General features: G+C 39.5%; 4 protein-coding genes across 6 annotated transcripts; 3 read left to right on the plus strand and 1 right to left on the minus strand.

Moving 5' to 3' along the window:
* Positions 1-1872: 1872 nt before the first annotated feature.
* Positions 1873-15362, minus strand: LOC146451149 (melanopsin-like). Of its 2 annotated transcripts, none has more exons than XM_085099529.1 (3): positions 13958-15362; positions 4642-5307; positions 1873-2749 (listed from the first exon to the last, which is right to left on the minus strand). In XM_085099529.1, exons 2-3 carry the CDS (start codon positions 5280-5282, stop codon positions 2362-2364), a joined length of 1029 nt encoding a protein of 342 aa, XP_084955655.1. In that variant the 5' UTR covers positions 5283-5307; positions 13958-15362; the 3' UTR covers positions 1873-2361. The 2 variants fall into 2 exon arrangements, with proteins under 2 accessions (XP_084955655.1, XP_084955656.1); XM_085099530.1 differs by lacking the exon at positions 13958-15362 and adding an exon at positions 7892-8426.
* On the plus strand, positions 13358-16769 carry LOC146451150 (uncharacterized). 2 transcript variants are annotated; one of them, XM_085099531.1, is made up of 2 exons: positions 13358-13522; positions 15370-16769. In XM_085099531.1, exon 2 carries the CDS (start codon positions 15376-15378, stop codon positions 16237-16239), a length of 864 nt encoding a protein of 287 aa, XP_084955657.1. In that variant the 5' UTR covers positions 13358-13522; positions 15370-15375; the 3' UTR covers positions 16240-16769. The 2 variants fall into 2 exon arrangements, with proteins under 2 accessions (XP_084955657.1, XP_084955658.1); XM_085099532.1 differs by having other exon boundaries at positions 13367-13522; positions 15374-16769.
* Positions 16770-17115: 346 nt separating this feature from the next.
* On the plus strand, positions 17116-20352 carry LOC146451151 (uncharacterized). The gene is made up of 2 exons (XM_085099533.1): positions 17116-18052; positions 19911-20352. The coding sequence occupies exons 1-2, from the start codon at positions 17266-17268 to the stop codon at positions 19931-19933; spliced, it is 810 nt and encodes a 269-aa protein (XP_084955659.1). The 5' UTR covers positions 17116-17265; the 3' UTR covers positions 19934-20352.
* On the plus strand, positions 18071-19773 carry LOC146451152 (uncharacterized). Its single transcript, XM_085099528.1, has one exon. The coding sequence runs from the start codon at positions 18115-18117 to the stop codon at positions 19288-19290; it is 1176 nt and encodes a 391-aa protein (XP_084955654.1). The 5' UTR covers positions 18071-18114; the 3' UTR covers positions 19291-19773.
* Positions 20353-21342: the final 990 nt, after the last annotated feature.

The raw sequence follows: 21342 nt of genomic DNA on the forward strand, positions 1-21342 counted from the left end.
AAAAAGAAGCACTAGAAGCGATTGCAGTCAACAAGCAAAATTGTTTAATTGTTCTTCCTCGCTACGGTAAATCGCTAATTTATCAGTTGCTTCCTGCCCTTTGTGATCAAAAATGATGAAAAATGTGCTGAGAACAAATCAATTGTAATTGTGGTGTCTCCACTTAACGCTATTATCAACTAAATAAACTTAACTCAATCGGAAAAAGCTGTACCAGTTTGCGTCTTTGCGGCGGTGAGGAAAGTTTACAGTCAGTCCATAGGCAATAGGAAACATGGGTTTCGACTAAATAAATATTACATTTATCTCAAATATAGTTGAATTACTCACAATAAAGTAGTCTTTAGTCTTTTCTGGTCGTTTCTCCCCATTTATTTCTTGTGGAATAGCCCTGATTAGCAAGTAACAGCGCGCCGTTTGACTCAAAACAAATTCAGCATTCGTCACGGTCTTGGTAACCGTGCGTCCTATTGAAATCCCAGGCGAGGCCACTGAGCGCGCGAGTGTTAACTCATAATCCCCCCTGGGTAGGAAACAAACTCGATCAATCGTGCGAACCTCGTAAGAAGAAACTATGCCCATCTCCATATAAGGAAGCAAAGGGTGCCCGCTCCTGGGGGTCTAAAAAGCCGCTAGAAGTCTGGTAACGAAGAGGTGTCGGAAAATAAACTGAAGCCAAGAGTTTCTACGAGTTCCAAATATGTCGTTAGTTGGAAGCTCTTTCACCGGAATATTTCGTTGTTTGTTTTGAATACCTTGCCATGGAACCACAAACCAACTTCATTCCAGGTTTGGAAAAAATACCATCGTTTAAACTACACTTACTCCAGTTGAGCGCTCGAAAGACGTTTTTTAAAGTGTTCGATTTTGTTTTCTTGGGTAAATTATAGCGATTGTTGCCATAAATATCTATCTCTCTTTAAGCTTATCAGAAGTGCAAGTAATTTACTGCCGTAACAGAACTGCAACAAATTTCATACGATGTTGAAGCCATCCGAACAAGCTGGAGTTGGCACTCGGTCAAGCTGGGAAGACCGGACTGCAATACGTCAAGTAATGTTTGTAAAAATCCTTAATAAGATATTATACTGTAATGCAACGTTTTGCTTCGTTAATCTACTTCTTGACCTTCTTCTGTTTATCTGACTTAGAAAAATTGTCATTGATTTCAATATACAGTTTGGCTGACAGCAATCCAATAAACTAAGCACATTTCAAAGCCCAAATATTTCAGTCCAGTCATATATTTCAAAATTGTTTTCGACTCCTTCCATGTGGGGAGAGTAATCTTTTTGTCACATTTGCAACTAGCAACGGGTGGAGGGAGTTTGCAGTGCTCTTACCGCGTGCAGACGAATTTGAAAAACAATGTTTATTGTCTTTTCGGTTCAGTGATTGGCCAGTAGCTCTAATCTCCTGGCAACGGTTAAATCGTTTCCTACCCAGTCACTTTTTAGCGTTAACGCTCCCGCGCTTAGCGGCCGCGCATAGGGTTTCAATAAACACGGCACGGTTACCAAGACTTAACGAACGCATGCTGGCGATAAAGAATGTTAGGGCTATTCTACAAGAAATAAATGGGGAGAAACGACCAGAAAAGACTAAAGACTACTTCATTGTGAGTAATTCAACTTTATGTGAGATAAATGCTATATTTATTTAGTCGAAACCCATGTTTCCTATTGCCCATGGTCAGTCCTAAAAGCAGGAAAATGTCACCTCATTTTTGTCTACCCCGAAGTAGCAGTAAGCAGCAGGCAGCGCAGGGAGCTATTTTTGTCTCTACCATTAGATTAAAATGAGCGAGTTGAAAACCTCGGTTAACTTTCAATCGTGGATTAGCGTTAATCGGCTTTCGAACAACCCGTTAATTAACGAGTAACGATTAGCTAGATGTCGAAATATTTTAACCGGCTATTAGGTAGTTTTCTTTATTGTCATCTCGTATCTTTTAAATGGAGATTTTCGGCAAACTGTAATCCGAATTCCAGTGCCAACAAATTCCTGGATTAATTCTGGAATCCGGATTACCTTACAAAGGGCGAAAGATGGATCGAATAATTTCAGACAAAAGTTTGTAATTTTCTGCTACCAGTTATAGACTTGGCCTCTAAAAATTCATACCCATTTTTCAGACCTGGTTTCTAGAATCTATACCCGTTTTCAGACTTTCAGTCCAAAATGGTTATAATCAGACCAAAACGGCTCTAAAACCATACTCTTTGGCGCCGCACATACCTATATAGCTTTTAATAGTTTATAGGGGAGTACCCTCCGGGTATTATTATTTATTATTATCACACTCACAGCCAACTAAAATCCAATCATGAAAGAGCTCCTTGGCGATCGCGTTTAGTTCCCTTAAACAACGTTCGAGTAATCTGCTTTAGTTGAGCCGTTGTCCGTCGCTGGTACATTTCGTGGCCGATTTTCAGGTGCTATCCGTCCTCGGTTACCACTTAAAATCTCCCACAGTGTCAGACGAAACCTATTATTCATGAATGTGTAAATAATGGGATTATAGACAACAGAGGCTTTGGCCAGCAATTCGGGAATTTCAGCTTCCCCAGGTGTAAGCACGTGATGTCCCTTGATTGTGGCGACAAGACTCACGAACGCATACGGAGACCAGCTTAACAGGAACGCGACGATCGTGACAGCTGTCATCAATATTAATCTCCGTTGGTACTTTCTGCGTTGGGCTCGGAGGAAATCGTTACACATCGAAAACGGCCGTTGTTGGGCAACTCTGTGATATCAAACATGATAAGAGATTTAAAAAAAAATCAGTTTCATTGTAGCTGAGATTGCCATTGTTTGTAAGACTTATTTTAGTAAATTAAGTGCTAGCTGTTATTTCTCGAGATGCATTTTTATATTTTATTTTTTAATATGTTGAAAATGATGTAATCAAACGTAGCAAAAAAGATGACAACTGATACATTTACTCATAATTCTCAGCGTACGAAATCCCTAAAAACGCGCATAAACACGCACACAAAAGTTCCAAAAACTTCAAACCTAGCAAACACAGTGTTGTTAGTGCACGAACGAACTTCGCAAAAAATATATGGCTTTCTATGTGCCTAATAGCTGTGTTACGTTCGCAAGGTATTGCGGTAAAATGTACAGCCGCCATCTTTATCCGTACGGTGGATTAGATGGAGTGCCCCTCAGGATATCAGCCACTGAGCGGAATGAGCTTCTCTGCCGAAATAAAGTTTACTTCCTCATATCTGGCGGAGGCGATGAAGAATTGACCTGCTGTCTTCACATCCTGGAAAATTCGCACTCTAGCCCTCATCGCACCCTTTTCATCCACCTTTACACAGAGCGAGGGAGACTCAGAAGGTCTGACGTAGCTTGCCTTCAGCTCTTTTGTATGAAAAATGATTAGCATCAGTGGCTGACATTTTTTTTACCTATTATTTGTCTTATTTGGGAAGTTACCGTTAGTTTTTTCATTTAAAAACTCAGCTTTGTCTCTTGGTTCAGTAAGTCAAGAGTTCGAAGAAATTTAAGTAGCACCATTTTCAAGTGACTCAGTTCTTTTCAGCTCACGTCAAGATTAAAAAGCAATTTTTAACGCCGGTAAATCATCCCTCGGCCTGTAACAAAATATGAACAATAAGCCAATTTAAAGTTGTTTGGTCAGTAACCTTGCCTTTAAATTGAAGCGAGGCTTGGGGCGACTTTGTTTTGAAAACCTCAGCACTTTTGAAACGTAAATGGAACTGGTGAACATTGTGATTTTCATAAAAAAAGTAGTGAGCTCCAGCTTCGCTGCCAACCAAAGACCAGGGCCCAGTTGTTCAAAGCCCGATTAAGCTAATCCTGGGTTAACGTGAACTTTGATTCAAGTTTAATTGCTAATCAATGAAGGCTCTTCAAAAAGATTTCTGTCCTCAGTTTTACCTCGTACTTTTCTTTACCACTAGTTTAAAATGAGCTTTTAAAATCATTTTTAATACGCGAGATGAAAATCTCGCATAATTTTTAATCCAGGATTAGCTGCGTTATATAATCGGCTTTCGAACAACCGGGCCCAGGTCACTAAGAACACAACTTGCAAAATGGATTGTTACTTGAATGGATACTCCAAAACAAGGTTGGGCACCTTATGATATTTACACAAAAGAACTCTTATCATTTTCACACAACAGAAATCCTATTCCAAACGGTAAAAGAAGCTTAAAAATCAAATTAGTGTACGAGGCCGGGGAATTTGCTTCATATCTCCTATCCACTAGACCAAAGACGGCTAGCTGACGAAAATTGGTAATTTTTAACTTATTTCAGAGAGTTAGCCATGACAATAAATGATAGCTAAGGGCAGTGCATAGGCCTAAGCATAGATCAGTGCTAAACCCTAAAAGCGGATGTTATCTGCCTCATGAGCTCTATTCTCTCAGTTCTCTACCAAAAAATGGCCTTCTTTTCTCGTGTTCTCGTTAAGGCCAGCACGATTACATTACATTGTGTAAACACCATAAGGTGTCCAGCTTTATTTTGATGTATCCATTCTAGGAACAACCCTGAAAATGAGATATTTAAACAAAAGGACGTGAAGCGGGTGTGAAGCGATTCCAGTTCACCCCGTGATTGAACCTATTTTTTTTCTGTTAGTCTTTTTATACGTACCTGTAAGTCAAGTAATAAAACACAGATATTGTGATCAGCGGAACAAAGAATCCCATAGCTATCAACAACAAGATGTACACTTTGCTTGAGACGTCAGGAGCTACCCAATCTGGAGCACAGCTAAAACTGGCTCGACCGGGTACAAACCGGTTCCATCCGGCTAACGGAGGAGACATTGCAATGAATCCATAGAGCCATGAACACACGATCAGAACAATGCTTTGTCTTTTTGACACATTGGATTGCGAATTTGGGCAGTTCCGTTTGATATTTTGGTACACTGTCCCACTCAACACCGTTAAGGTAGCAATGGAAGCTATCCCTGTGGTGCCGTTAACGAAACCAGACCAAACGCACAAAGGACTCTCGGCGACCAAAAGATCTCCCTTTAGGTTACCGCTGATGATTGTTGGATAACCGAACACGATAATAAACAGATCTGTAACGGCCAAGTTGATCATCAGTGGGGTCACACACTTTTTTCGGTGTTCTCGTTGTCTTAGCACTATGATGGTGAACAAATTGCCAAAGAAACCGAGAAGTAAGATAAGGAACATGACGGTCCCGTATGCCAGGAACATTGACCGCCATTTGAAAGGCGGGGTGTTGATGCTGCTCGTATTGGACGGTTCAGTGGACATACTAAATTAATCAGCCACAGTATACCTAAAAAATAAATTTCAAGATCATTGAAACGCATACATGATGTGCTGTAAGAGTCATTTTTTTAACGATTTGAACCGTGCAAATTATAGCCGATTGCTGCTGCGAAATCGCCACTGATTGCCAAAGCTTTTGTTTCCAATTTAGCAACATTACAATGACAAGGATATTCATATCAATACATATTACATTTAATATTGCCGTGGAGAAAAAAAAATCGGGGCCAAAAAATAACAGTAATGATGTTTCGTTAAAATGTGCTTTGTGGGAAAAATAAAACAAAACAGCCTTTAGCCTATGAAAGCAATTCCATTTTTTAGTGTAGTCTTTGTTAGGAAGGATTTGTTGTTTGATTTTTTTTTTCGCACAGGGCATAGTGCTTAGCAACTTGTAGGAACGAGGAGAGCCACGGTAGCTTCTGTTGTAATGTTTTTCTGGTGAAAAAAAAAAAAATAATAATAATTGATGATTTTCATTTGGGTAGTATTCAAAAATCGGCTTTCCCCTTAAGGGAGCGTTCATGTGATCTATCCAGACATCACTTGCACTGTTGTTTCAACACTGCACAACGTTTCAAAATAGCAGTTCAAATATACGCCCATGCAACATCGGCATTTTGAATAAATCACACTCACCATATTGACGACTAGAATCGCCTGTGTGCAAAATGATGTTTGTAAAGTGGCTTATAACTTGTTAAGATCGTTTACTTCTGAATTTTCTTCAACTGGGGTAGAATATAGTTGGCAACGTGAAGCTATTTAAAACAAAAGCTCTACTGAAAGGAAACAATTTTTTTTTACTTTCCAGCTGTTTCCTGCACAGATTCAGAGATAAAAGCTGAAAGTAGAGAAACAGTGCAAAATAACCTTGAAAAATGGAAAACGGGCCCATTTTAAACTGAGTCGCTTTTGAAAAACTCATGGCTTGGTTAAAGTTAAGTTTTCCAATAATTTGGGTTCTTTGCGGCATTCACAGCAATCTTTACATTTAGAAGAACCAACTAGAAGATAACATCATAAAAACCTTTTTTTTTTCTCACTTATTGAGAAGGCAGGTTGTTAAGATTACGACGTTGTTAAGCTGATAGGAAGAAAATGAAGAATGGGACACGTACTGATTCTGCGGCGAGATCAACTGTTACTCCGGGAAGTGACTGATCTTGTACAAATTTTAAACCCTGACATACACAGTTACATGCATCTCAGATGTATAAATGTAATATGGAACCTTACTTAAGAGTAAAAACAGAGGATGAAAGACAAGTTACATGTAATTCTGCATCTGATCAGACGAAAACTGACTTTTTGTGGATAGGATTAAAAGAGAAAGAAGCAGGTTTTCTCTAAAGAGTTTGAACCATAAGTATAAAAACATGAAGAAACTTCTTCGTAATGTTGAATACAGCTTTTAAAACATGCTTATGGCCCGGCATGAATAGCAAGGAGAACCGGGCAAAACGTGAGAAACAACTGAACAAACTAGAGACGCAAACGAACGCTCAAATGGAAGAACGAGCGAACGAACGAAGAAAAACCCTTTTGGGAAATTAGGAGGACTTGTAGTCAAGTGTGACTTGTAGTCAAGTGTGAACACCATAACTCCTCTTTCACATTATCATACTTCAGTAGCTAGAGGTATGACATTTCCTCACAAGGTATGAATATCACCGAGTTTCATGAGCGCCACTCTCGAAGGCTAATGCAACATTAATAACAAAAATTAAAATAAAATCTCGCTCAGCTCCATAGCCGTAAAATGATGTTGAATTAAAGGCGCATATATTTTAAAATGCAGCAGCTCGTAATTGAGTTTCGAGAGTTTCAAAGTTGTGCTTTAAAAACTGTCCAACGGAAAATTACTTTATTCTCGTCTGTGTCGTGAATAACAAGGAAATGCCATGCATAAACACACATTAAAATTAAATACACCACCCGCTGTTGGCTGATTATAGATAAAAATGGAGCAGAGAAAAAGGGAAGGGGCGCGATATTCACCGAAAAAAAAAATATAGAATGCACAAATTAGAAACAATGAAGGAAAAGGAAGAAACAAAGCTAGAATACTTTGAGCGCAGTTTTAGGTCGCGTTTAAAAACTCATTCACTGAGTTCAGTCAGTTTTGGCGACTTTCGCAGCCCTCTTATTTTACGGGAACCAGATAACATTAAAAAATCCATGTTAGTGTCAGTTTTAGTACATTAAGGAGAGGATTATTATATGAAAAAACGTACTTAACGGGATACGAGGCAAAACAGCATGGATACGGCAACTGGTCTAATGACACCAGCTAAGAATTAAACTCGGTGACACGCTAACCTATATGCAACTTTTTTTTTAATTCCATAAACTTAACGTCCTTCTAGGAAACTACCTTTGCATGTATAAATGCGAACGCGATAACAATTTCTCTGCAGAGATAAACACGATTTTGACGACTTTAAGATGCATAGAAAGCTCATTAAACTTGAAAACACTACAGAATAGGGATCGGATAATCAAAATCAGAAACGTTTTTTAAACTTTGGTCGGAACACACAGTTCAGAAAGAATAATTGTTTTTCAAGAGTTCCGTAACCTTAACTTACCTCAAGGGAAACTCACTTTGGCAATTCTGCATGTAATAATCCTTCGTCTTGGGATAGCGCAAAGTTTTAATAAAATCTGCAAAACGTCAAACTATTAACAAAAACGCCAGCGGGTTTTTAAACGACAATTTAGAAAAGGCTTTTACTGAGAGGACCACTTAATTACACGAAGCGTTTACGTTTATTCAGGATAGACGACAGATATGACAAAATTACGAAGAAAAATGCCATTTTCCAGGAATTTATTCAGTGGCTGACACAGGCATACTAAAAAAAAAAATCCGAGTTGTTCAAACAGGAGTCGGATTCAAGCATAATCTAGACCTTCCACCCACCACAGGAGAGTCGTGGGAGCTGAGGCCATTAAACTAGGTTCGAGTCACAAACATCCTGTTTACTGCTTGGACCCGAATGTTGATGAGTGGTCGTGATATGGTGATTTAATAAGAAAGATGTGTTTTATCATGTCAGTAACACAGGCTTCGGGGAAAAATAAATCCGAGTTCTCCCAACAGGAGAACTACGAATGTAACACTTCTGATGATGCTTTGATTTCGTGCCAAACTGAGTGCGGATCTGTGATTGCATTAATTGTTTAGCAATTCCTTACCGCCCGCTTCAAAGCCCCCGCGAATATGGAAACATCGTTACAAATAGTTTTTTTTTTAACTATTGACACTTGCTGTGGAAGGAAAATGTTTCTGAAAAGTTTAGAAACATTTCTTGTCGTTCTTGGAAAAGTTCCCAGAAACTCGGCAAACGTGAAAACATGCCGGTATAAACACTTACGTTCATAAATTTTCATTCATGTTTCGTTTCCGTAACAATTTCCTCGGTTGCGGGGGACTAAAGAGCCTAGTGGTGATGTTTGTGGGTGTTTTTTTTTTTTTTTCAATAAAGAAGATCAAAACCTCACAAAAGAAGTATATAAGAAGGAGTATTAAAAAAATACATGAAGTATAATAGAATTCTTTATGCGCACTGAATTGAAATTAGTGACAAACATTGAGTAAAAGGCACTGAAATTATTAAAAATAGGAAAACCAAGAAAAACTGCAACGTAGATATTAAGTAACAAATACTAAACCGCTTAACACAAGAAAGGGATGAAATTTTTCTTGCTTTTTTTCCCCATCCAAGTGAAAATGCGAAAGTTTGGTCGCAAACGCTAAAAATACACCTCAAAGCTATTGACGCCCACTGATTCATGAAAAGTGTACGGCATAAATTACTGCTTTTTAGCAAAACGAAACTGAGTCTTCTAAAAGCACCTATGTAAAACAACACTTACCTTATTATGTAAGAAGTTAAAACTGATTTGATGAAAAGGAGGAAAATGCTGAGATCAGGTGGGTCAGTAAATCGCGTCTCTTTAAATGTTTACAAGTTTAAACGGGTCCTGAGGGTGCAAACAACGGAAGCAATCCCCTGTGTTGTTCGTATCCTGGCCACAATCTATCTAAAAGATTTTTAAATCCTTAAAACATTTAGTTCAGGTGGCTCACGCTTATCTCTTTGTCTTCAGGGAGGCGGCCAGGCTGGGGAGGAGGAGGTCGGAGTGGGTTGAGTTCTGTTTGAGACAGAGTTTAGCGTTTAGCCACCGGACTGAAACTTGAGGAATATTTTTAAGGACTTAGTTTGAAACAGAGAATTTCATCTTGCAGTCAACAAACTCTTGCCAAATCACAATCACCTTAATCGAAAAAGCCGGATATCGAAGTTGAGCCTAAACGGGTATCTATATATTTTAGGTGCAATGAAAAGATTGTTTGATTAAGAGTTTTCTAAAGCATGATATAATTGCTGTGCGGGAAAATAAAGTCTTGACAAAGGTTTTTGAAATCCAGAAGAAAATTGGGGTAACCACGCATAGTTCAGAAAACGCCATACGTTGTTAAGTATTTAACGCTTTTTGGAATTATTGTTGCTAAATTATCTCTAAAAAATGTGTGGTTACCCCCAATTTTCTTTTTGGATTCCAACGGCCCTTGCTAAGATCTGCTTTCCCAGCATAGTCATAAAACTGCGCAAAAATACTGCTGTATTAACAGGCATCATCCTTAATTTATTAATTTTAAACACATACTGCATACACCTTTGTAAAGTGAGCATAATTTCGCCATTCAACTCATGAACGAAAAGGATTGACGATACAGAAGATAAAGCTGGCTCCAAAGGATTTTTCAGTACTGATACCTTCCAAGTTTCAGCACGATTCACAACACATACAAATAATAATTAAATACAGGAGATTGACAGACATCTGTTTGCTAGAATCGAAATACATCAAAGTTTGAAGTGACTTTTATCAAAATCTGAGTTACCATGGGAATACAATGACGTCATTGTTTTTTTTTACTTACAGTCGATTTTCTTGAAATCTAATTTGTTTTCAAAATGGTCGAAAGCACGTGTAGTTCAGATCCGTCTCTTTATGTGTATAGTTAAAATAAATTCTATGAGAGCGTTTATGAGAAATACTCGGTTACAATTATTGGCCGTTAATATGAAGCAAAATAAAATAATTTAATCGAGTTGCTTTATTTACACATACCGGGCTTATGGAGAATAGGCTTTGAGCCTATGTTTCGAGTTTTGATGCAACATTTGTCGCACTTCACTGCGACTTTTCTCGTGCAATTTGCAACTGAAGGCTGCAACTTCAAATCGCACGTGTAAGTCAGCTGCGATTTCAGAGCGATATCGATTTCGATTTCGGTGCGATATACGTTTTTTTGGGAAATCCATAAAATTTACATCAAGTTTCAAACAAACTCGAAACTCCTGCGACATCGCGGCAGTAAGTCACCGCTAAAACTGCAACACGAACGTGACAACTCGCGCTGCATACGCGACATTAAGAAAGTGCTAGAACAATTACATGTACAAACGGGCTTTTATATCTATCAACGAGCTTTCCTGCAACGTTGAAAGAAATAGCTTTATTTTGATTCAAGTTTAAGTGTGTATTTTGCTCTTTTATTTAAACTTTTATAGGAATCTGAATATTCCGACAATTTCTCCAGGGAAGTGAGGATATTTTCTGAGTTGTTAAAAAAACACACAACAAAACAAAACAAAGAGAAACAAACAATAAAGGAAAAGAAAACAAGCGCGCTCTACTTCCGCGAGCTATCAAATCAAAATATCGAAATATGTTTCATGATAGATAAAAATCAAAAATTAACTTGACAAAAATAGATAAGTGAAAATGAAATAGATGAAGAAAGGGGATTGATTTTTTTTACAGGCACTGTTTTAAACGAGCCATAAAGTTTTTTTTTATAGTAGTTAAATTAATGAAAGTAACAAGCAAACAATTAACAAATAAACAAACAACAAAAAGAAAGTGAAAGATTGCTCTAGATTTATAACCTGGTCACCCATTCTCATTCTTGCTTTTATCATTTCATTAAATTTACTTTCCGCAATTTCGCGAACATTCGATCCAATATCGACGAAAAATACATTTCCTTTAAATTAAGTTGAGATGCATAAAAGCCAACAAGTTTTCTCCGGGGCGGTAATGTAATCATGAGATAAACGAGTAAACACCAAGTGTTATAGATAGCGCACCATTATCCTGCCAAATATGTAGTTTTTTTCTTCCGAGAAACCAAGTTCCCTTTAAATCTTACTTTTGGTTCGTTTTAACTTGAGAAAGATATTTTAAGGGCTACAAACTGACTAGTTTTCTTCCACATATATCCACGTTTTAATACTTTTCGGTAGCTGCGATTAAAAAACAGCTGGCTGGTTTCTATAGAAACTGTGGTGCTTTGTCGGTGGGTGTGGAAACGGAAGTTTGGCGTTATCAATACAGTTTGTGAGGCAATTTGGCCACCGTAAAGAAATCCGAGAACTGACGTTTTGAGCGTTAGCCCTTCAATCGAGCGTTTTGTCCATTTTTGCCCTTCATTTGGGCTGTATCTTTAGAAGTACAACAACATACCCCGTAATGAAAGGGTGTGTAATGTTTGTAACTGTAAAACCGTTGAAGATGAAATTCATATTTTATTAGATTGCCCAAGTTACTCTTCTTTAAGAGATATGTTCTTTACCAAAATAGAACCTAGCCTTCCATTTACACGACTATTAGTAAAAGAAACTTTACTATCGCATATAATGAACTCAACAGACTATTTTATAAACACTCAATTAATTTCATTTGTTTCCTCGTGCTTCGAATTGAGAGATAAACTTCTCTCCGGAATGATTACGTCTACTGTATGAGTAGTTTAAAATAAGCAAAGACTTCAGTTACTTTATTTATTATTATTTTTTATTCTATTTTAAGTTATCTTAGGAATTAGTTAACGAACCAATAATTAACTATGAGTAGTTTTTGCAATACTGTATTTGTTATAAAGCTTGTTGTTGTTGTTGTAGTTAACGTTGTTGGTGCATTTTTGTTGCTTTCAGACCGTGTATCAGAACGTGAACGTAACTGAATAATTTTAAATTTTTTCTTCATTCCCCGAGAGGGCCTTGCCGGGAGAGCCCTCGTCCCATTCTCCTCCATGCTACTTAGAGAGAGACTGGGGCAAGGAGCATAAAAGATCTAAGGTCTAAGATCTAAGAGTTTGTGACAAATGCAAACTTCTTCGTCGTTATTTAGTACATATATCTTATTCGATGGTTTTACATATAAAATGCGTTGATATTTTGCGACTTGCGTGGTATTTTTCCGAGCCTCGAAGGGGCGAGGAAAAATACGAGCAATGAGCAAAATGTCCGCCCGTACTATGTGTAAAACCATCGAATAAGATATTTATTATTCCACTACAAAAAAAAGTTTGTTATTTTTGGCTTCTCTTTTCTGGAAAGAGTATTGAAATACACCCGACATTATATGTCCATTAGTAAATAGCGCGTGCGAATGACGTAAACAACACAGAAAGCCAGTGAAATGTCTTTGTTCGTATTCGCTGTTGTAAACCGGTCAAACCGGGACATCACTGTGTATTATCGGTCTTATACTTTGCGCGTTCTCGGTTGACCTTATTTAATGAAATGGCGTAATAGTAAAATAATAGGTGGGTATTGTTGGAACTGAAATATTCCCAGTAAAAAGCAGATCTCAGCAACGGATTTATGAGTAACCAGATTCTCGCCAAAGTAATAAGGATTTAAATCCACTAATCGATGTCCTTTACTTGTGAAGGACAGTTTACACAAGCATTCGACCTGATCTCCTGATTTTGAGTGGCGCTAAGCAGTCGCGAGACATGTCAGTCGAGATGTCCCGAAAAGTTCCCGTTGATCAAATCGTGAAACAAATGCCGCGGTCACTATTATTGATATAAAACTATCTTTAGAAAGAAAATTGCCTCTGGTGACATGATTGAACGCCTGTTTGCGTCATCAAAAAGGTTCCCGTCTGGTGTTTATAAAGATGTCCTGATTCTTTTTGTTATTCCCTAGCCAACCGAAACAGGAAGTCGGAATTTGCTAAATTACTGGGTGTGATCCGTTTCCGGCTTTCAAGTGGGGTCTTATGACTTCCTTCCTTTCGGAGAACAACAGGAATAACTGATCTTAACCTCTTATCCACGCCTCCAGATAATCAAGCTCAGTGCCTCGAGATTTCACCGACGACATTTGCTTCACTGAACGTTAACGGCCTTTTAGGTAAGTTAAATTTCAGAATACAAGAGACTCGCTTACTAGTGACCTTTAATCGAAGGGAGAGACCCGAGTATCTGTTGTTTGTAAATTTAGTTGTGTTATACAACTTTTGGCTGCAATTACTGCGTGAAATTTGCATAAACCGAATGCTCGGTGCTTAAGGCCCGAGCTTTGTAAATCAAACTCCGGCGATTAACTAGTGACAGTTGCAAACAACATGTAGACATTGTCACAAAGGCTTATAAGCACGAAGACCGATCGCTTCCCTGAACAGCTGCTTTGGAGTTTAGAATTTTACGGGTTACAAAGTGTACTATTTACTTGAGTTGCAAGTAGTTGCAGTTCGTATGCAACCCGATGATTGTGAAAGTAACAAAAATGCCCCAACACGAGAGGTTTGATAAGAGACATAAATGGCTTATTGTACGTTCGTTGTACCTTCTGGTGCTTCTTTAACTCACAGTGTCGTTCACTGCACAACCACAACAGGCCACGTGCTCGGCGATTTGTGGGTTATTTCCGCTTTCTTCATTCCCAAGTTTCAATTCTTGAATACTTCCGGCAGTAACATTAGACCAAATGGAAAACTGGAATAAATGGGACGTAAATTTACTCTTTAGCGATGCTTCGTTTCCGTTGCAATCCTAGTTGTAAGATCAGAAGGAAATATCTTCGCCTTCTTCCTGTTTGCTAGGTGACATCGTCAACTCCAAAACGCGAATGTAAAAATACAAGCTAATCGGGAGAATTAAAACAGAATACTAATACTAATACTTATCAGAATACTAATCAGGAGAATTAAAACAGAAGGTCGAATGCAGTATAACTGCAAACTTCCAAAGCGAAAGCTTTTTAGGACCAGTCTGGAGCGAAGCTCTAACATTAAGAATTCAACAAATCGCTGTGTTTATATATGCTTCAGTTGCAGAGTTTTATACCTAATAATTATAGTAAAATCCAAACTCCGCAAAATAAGATATTTGAGAATGCCTCCATTTTCCCAATACACTCAAAATCTTTGCGACCTTTGCAGTCTGTTAATTAACCTTGATCTGATCGCCTCATTTTTAGAGCAATTTTCCTCGTTGTTTCAGTAAGATTTCACTTTATACAAGGAATGCGGAACATTTTTCCGCCCGTAAAGTTTGCAAACTTCGTCAAATTAAGGGTCTGTAGTTATTATATTGTACAAAAACGTACTTTGCTCAGCTTGAGCTAACTCCTTGAACACAACAAAACCATGAAAATACACGAAGTGTTTTACTATTCGCACAGTGTTGCGAGTTCACTTCTGTAAACTGATTCCCGGTAAAAGTAAATCATTGATTTCACTTACACGTAAACTGAACACACGGGTGCACTCCCTGTAATGCACTAGGGTAGGGATTCCACGAGTTGAGAAAACTGTCATTTACGTATTAGAAAGGGTCTTTTAAAATATCTCGAACAGACCAACCAAAAAGCCGGGTGCAGTGTTTCTGCTGTAGGTATCACTATGTGAAAGAGGTGCCATTTTCTTTGGAAGGTATATAAAAGGGTTACCTTTTCTGTCAAAACTGGTTTTGGGTTTGGACCTCGGGGTAAGGGTTTGGACCTCAGGACGAAGCCTACCCGTGGAATACTTTCTTGAGTACCCCCACCGACCCCACCGACCCCCCCACCCCCCCGGAACTGAACACTCCGTTACCTCATCCCCTGGCTTGGCTTGGCGGATGACTCACGGTACGTTTCTATCGCTCTGATCATTTTGAAAATTACAATTAATAGTGTATATTTCCAGCCAAGAAATTGATAGAAGGGACAGTGAACACAATGTTCAATAATATCATTAACTGACTTCTCTCTCACAGACAGCAATGGAATCAAGCAAGCTTTATTTCGCCATGTTCGTCCTTTGCTTGGCTACATCCTCAACTATGGTAGCTGCAGATGACTTCGACACCGCTCGCCAAAAGATAAACCAAACAAAACCCAACATCAATTACACCATTTTTTGTGTTGAAAGGAAGGCCGGTGAGGACAAGATTGCATGCCGTATCAAAGATGTATCATCGGTCGGCTTCCTGGTTTGCAAAACGCCTCAACTGGAAGGCCAAAACTGTGGTGAAGTGATTCGCACTGAGGTCACCAACATTGAAACAATCATCAAAGGTAACGTAAAGGCGGTGAAGATTTCCCCGCCGCCGATAGACGGTGTTAGGTGTGGCAACGACTCCAGCACAAGCTGCAGTGGCTTCCTGGAGGAATGGATTGCAACCGATAAAGGGCGATTCGAGCACGTTCGTGACCACATTGATGAAAAAACAGTACCGCAGCTGATAACTAAAGTAAAAGGTTATACATCGTCTGCTGGGTTGCCAAACACAGCTGCTGACCTAAAAAATATCAAGAATTATATGGCGCTCGACCCCGCCACGAAAGCATACCGTCAGATATGTGACCTGCAGGGCTTTTTCCTGATCAATGGAGGTTTTCTAGTAAATGACGTTCCCAAGATTGAAAATACAACCACTGATGAAGGTTGCTGGTCTGGCGAACCCACCGCACAGCAGGTTCTCGATGCCTTGGATGAAATGATAACCGCCTTCAGTTCTTCTATTCAGTCCACTGACCCACCAACTAGTGGAGGTCCAAACCGTGTGAGCCCCTTTATCAGCATACTGATTCTCATAAATGGTCTCCATCTTTTGCGGCTCATAGTGAAAGTTGGGATAATTTGATCTGACTGTTAAGGAGTTCCCCCCCCCCCCCCCCCGCCTCTCACGACACAAATCATTTTTTTTTGTTGTTGTTGTTGTTGTGTCTCGGATTGCTTTACTGTAGGATTATAGTGAATTAGTCAAGATTAGTGCAAGCCTGAGAATTCTTTTTACATTTAGTTTTTGAATTTAACCGGTTAACTAGCGGCAAGAAATTATAAGGCTTTAAAAGTATCGTTTAAAAATTAAACGTTTTCGCGTGCCAAATATTTTCGTTTGAGTATACACATATAAAGTTGACACTTGTACTAGAAAAGGGTTAACTATCGCCGCTCAAAATATACGATCCTACTGGTGGGGCAGTCGACCCTGAAGTTCCTACAAGTTAACTTATGACGGCAGTATTGACACCATAGATACATTCAGATCGATTTCTTTGACAAAATGATTACTTTTCGAGTCAGTTAGCTTAGTTTATGCAGGTGTAACAAATACTACAATCATTTACTCTGCTGGGGTATTACAATAATAAAACTACTTTATTTACCCTATCAGACGTAACTTTCAATGAAACGTAGTACAGTAGGATGGATTTGATGCTAGTCCTTTACAGGGCACCTAACATGAAGTAACTTTGAGTAATGTTACTACCCCCACCCCCCTCCCCGTCCTTTACAGGATACCCAGCACGAAGTAACTAGGATTATTGCTACCTCTTTTCTCTCCCCTGGATGGGGTGCTAGTCCATCACAGGATATCCATCATGGAGTGACTAGGAATATTGCTACTGCACCCCCCTCCCCCCCGCCCCCGGGATGCTAGTCCATATCAGGATACCCATCATACTTCTCCGGATGAGATGCCTATCACAGGGCGCCCAGCATCAAGTGACTAATGTATTTATCATGGGTTACGTAACCTCATTTTTGGGTGTTTGTGACACTTTGTCACAATGCTTCATTAGCGGGGCGTCGGGTATATATATGCTGAGGCCTCGATTTGTATTCATTCGAGTCATACGACCGCACTCAGTTCGCCCTCTAAATTATGTCTGACACCGAAAACGTCGATGAACCAAATGTCGAGGTTCCTCGTGGCGACGCTTCGCAGCAGATTTCTACTCCGCCTTCTACGTCTGAGCAGTCTACTGATTTAGCCTCGACGTTCGCTCTCTTTAAAGATTATTTTGACAAGAAGTTGACCGCGTTAAAGAGAGACATCCAGGAAGATTCCTTAAGCAACAGCGACTCTATTGCTAAGAAGCTGAAAGAAGAGTCCAAAATTTCCTTCAAGTTTGAAGGGAACAAAAAGCAGTTCTACTTCAATTCTGGCCTTGCGGAGAAGGTTCAATCGGCTTCCACCGCTCTAGGTAAAAGGAAACTTGAAGTCGTTCGCAGTTGCCTAGAAGAATTGGATTCTGACATCAAGAAACGCAACAAGCTTATCAGATTGGCAGATAAATCCGCCGCTGGTTGGGATTTGGTTAACGAGTATCTATCTGACGAATTGGCTAGTGGATCGGAGGACGAGAAGCGTATTCGGCGTGCAGAGCAGAGAGCCCTTCGCAAACGTAAAGATCGTCAACAGCAGAAAGGGAAGTCCGCAGTCAAGCAAAGCCAACCTTCTGCCACCACCACTTCATTTGCTGGCCAGCGTCTTTTCAACTTTGCTTCCACTTCTCGTGCCTATACGTCTGTTAGCAAAGCAAAGCCTGGTGATATTTGTTTCGCCTGCGGTCAGCAAGGTCATTGGAGGTCCGAGTGCCGTGGTAACTCTCAACCAAGATCTTCAAGTTCCAGCCAGACGAATTCTGGTTTCTCCTCAAACGCTGGAGGTAAATGAAAGTTTTTCCCAAGAACTTGGCGTTTAAGTTAAGTATTCATATATCTTGTTATAATGGATCTTTCCAATTTAGAATTTTTAAGAGAGATTGATTCTAGTTCATTAGTCGATTTCGATTACGATCGCAATCTATTTGAATACGAACAGAATTCTGTATTGCCTGTACGCAAGGGCAGACTTAAGGCTAAGCTTGATTATTGGTATACCATTGGCGCTAATAACTTTGTTACTGATACTATTAAGTTCGGATATCGCATCCCTTTTATTAGTACCCCTTGCAGGGCGTTTTTGAATAACAATAAGTCAGCTTCGGATAATGCGTCTTTTGTCGAGTCGGCTATATCTGAATTAGTTGGTAATCACTCGGTTGTTGAGGTACCTTTTGTCCCACATGTTGTTAACCCGCTCTCTGTGTCAATCCAATCGTCAGGCAAGAAAAGGCTTATTCTTGATTTGAGACATGTCAACCAGTCTATTTGGAAGCAAAAGTTCAAGTGCGAAGATTGGAGGGTCTTGTTATCATATGTCAACAAGGGTGATTTCCTTTTCAGTTTTGATCTTAAGTCTGGCTATCACCATTTTGATATTTTCCCAGATCATCAGACATTTTTAGGATTTTCCTGGGTTTTTTCTGGTACTGTCAAATATTTTTGTTTTACAGTTCTACCTTTTGGGCTTAGTTCGGCCCCGTACATTTTTACCAAATGCCTCAGGCCGCTTGTTAAGTTTTGGAGGCTTAGTGGCATTAAGATAGTTGTGTTTCTCGATGACGGGTGTGGTAAGGGTGAATCTATGCAAATTACTAAAGAGCACTCGTTTTTTGTTCAGACATCGTTGAGTAATGCAGGGTTTGTTGCGAATTCCAGTAAATCACTTTGGGAGCCTACGCAGTCGCTTGTCTGGTTGGGTCTGAACTGGAATCTTTTTTCTGGTTCGTTTTCTATTATCGACAGGCGTATTTCCAATTTCATTGCCCTTATAGAGAAATTCCTTCTATCTGCCCCGTATGTTACTGCTCGGGATTGTGCCTCGATCGCAGGCCACGTTATGTCAATGTCACCGGTATTGGGTAATTTGACTCGTCTTAAGACCCGGTTTTTGTACAAGGTTATTCTCGGTTTTCACATGACGTCACCAAATTCTAAAATTCAAAACTGGGAGGCCTACAAAATTTTTCACCTTCATTCAAGGAAAGATTACCTAAAAATATGTCTGTTCACAAGTTCTTAGCTCGATGTCATGCTTCCTTTTGAAAATAGAACGGTTTCAATTTCTGAGTTTCCATCGTGCGTGACATAAGGAGGACGGCCGTGACAGAGCTTTTCCGTATCTTAAAAATGACTCTTCGGGTGATTTTCAGCATTCTAAACAATTTAAGTTTGAGGAGAAATATTAATCTAAACATTCGAAAATTCACAAGGGCAAACAAACCTCTTTTCTGGCAAAAGTGAACTCCAGATGTTTTTTCGCATTTCCGGCCGCCATGTTTGTGCCCCTCAGAGGGACACAAACATGGCGTCTCCATACTAAGCTCTATAAATTTATGTGGAACATTTTGTCAAATAACTCGAGTACAGAATGCCGCACAGACCTGACACTTGGACAGATGTCTTATTTATTTATCCTCTATACCATGTCAATTTCTTGACTTCATTCATGGAATGGTTTCGATTTTTTTTTTCAATGGCGTGACAGTGAAAACCGAGAATAGAATCCAGATCTTCATGGGATTCCCGGTTCAATGTCGGGCATCATAACGATTGTCTTTCAGAAATATTTTTCTGGAAAAACAATATTGTTAGTCTTAATTCTAGAGCTATAGTGCCTTACCAGGCGCCTTTTTTGCTTAGTTTTTCAGACGCTAGTAACGTAGCCTGTGGCGCGTTCCTTGTTGGTACTGAGGAAGTATGTCATCGTATGTGGAGTCCATGTGAGGCTAAAAAGAGCTCTACATGGAGAGAGCTTAAAGCTGTACATTTTGCTTTAACGTCGTTCAAGGATTCGGTTCAGGGCAAGTCAGTTAAATGGCACTCTGACAATCAAGGGGCTGTTCGTATAGTTGAGATAGGGAGTCCTAACGCAGAATTGCATTCTATCGCGCTTGAGATTTTTGATTTCTGTCGGATTTTTCATGTTCAGTTTGTCCCTCAATGGGTTCCCAGAGAGCTTAATGTTTGTGCTGATGAGATTAGCAACATTATCGATTTCGACGATTGGTATACTACCCAGTGGTTTTTTGCCCATTTAGATCTAGTATGGGGCCCCCATACTGTTGATAGATTTGCTAATGCATCCAATGCCGATCTCCCTAGATTTAATTCTAGGTTTCGTGTACCGGGCACAGAGGCTGTTGATGCTTTTTCAGTTTCGTGGACAGCAGAGAATAATTGGCTCGTTCCGCCGGTTCATTGTATCACAAGGGTTATCCAACATCTCCTTGCATGCCGCGCCTATGGGACTTTAGTGGTCCCTTACTGGCCGTCTAATGCTTTTTGGCCATTTCTTTTTGCAAGCCCACTCCAGCATCAACCATACGTTGTTGAGTCCATTTACTTTCCAGATCCCTCGGGGATATTTGCCCTTGGCTGTTATAAGGATTCGCTTATTGGCTCTCATAAGTTTAACAGTGCAGTTCTAGCTGTCAGATTTGACGCTAGCTGTTACGTTTCTTATTCTTAGGCATGGTGCCTTTATGCCGAGTGGCTTCTGATTGCAGTGATTTTGTTCTCACTGGTCAACGACTATCCTTAGGAGCTCAGAGAGTTTTTGTTAGCTTGTTTCATGACTGTGTTTCGAATGAAACTAGTTTGCCGAGTGGCTTGTTTTCTACTTCATTGATTCAATTGTCGCCGAGTGGCGTTTGTGCAGAGTTGTACAGAACTTTTATATTGCAAGTTATATTTATTTATTTTTGCAATGTTATCGTTGTTCTCACAGATTTTGTCAGAGGGGCTTTGCAGCCTAGTTTTCAACATGTGGAAGACAGTCGCCTTAAGACATTAAGTCAGGATCTCCCTGAAGTGCTGCTAAAGAGCAAAAGTGCTAACACCGCCAAGAAATATGAAAGAGGTTTCAATTCATGGAGGAAGTGGGCTTCTCAGTTCAAAGAGATTAAAATTTTTCCCGCTTCTAGTATTTATGTTTCTTTGTTTTTTCTTAGTCTGATTTATGAATCGGTTTCTTGTAGTATTATTGATGAAGTTCACTACGGGCTTAAGTGGTTTCATGATTTAGCGGGCCAACCCGACCCATGTAATTCACCTTTTGTTTCTCAATTAATAG

Source organism: Pavona decussata, unplaced genomic scaffold (genome assembly GCF_977016875.1).
Source record: "Pavona decussata unplaced genomic scaffold, jaPavDecu1.1 SCAFFOLD_396, whole genome shotgun sequence".
Taxonomy (NCBI): domain Eukaryota; kingdom Metazoa; phylum Cnidaria; class Anthozoa; order Scleractinia; family Agariciidae; genus Pavona; species Pavona decussata.

Excerpts from the sequence above, each read along its gene's own strand:
- LOC146451149 (XM_085099529.1), bottom strand. The coding sequence starts at position 5,282 with ATGTCCACTGAACCGTCCAATACGAGCAGCATCAACACCCCGCCTTTC. Across the intron at positions 2,750-4,641 it reads TTTTATTACTTGACTTACAG|AGTTGCCCAACAACGGCCGT; the intron begins GTACGTATAAAA and ends TTGATATCACAG.
- LOC146451150 (XM_085099531.1), top strand. The coding sequence starts at position 15,376 with ATGGAATCAAGCAAGCTTTATTTCGCCATGTTCGTCCTTTGCTTGGCT.
- LOC146451151 (XM_085099533.1), top strand. The coding sequence starts at position 17,266 with ATGTCTGACACCGAAAACGTCGATGAACCAAATGTCGAGGTTCCTCGT. Across the intron at positions 18,053-19,910 it reads TTTCTCCTCAAACGCTGGAG|TTTTTCAGACGCTAGTAACG; the intron begins GTAAATGAAAGT and ends TTTTTTGCTTAG.
- LOC146451152 (XM_085099528.1), top strand. The coding sequence starts at position 18,115 with ATGGATCTTTCCAATTTAGAATTTTTAAGAGAGATTGATTCTAGTTCA.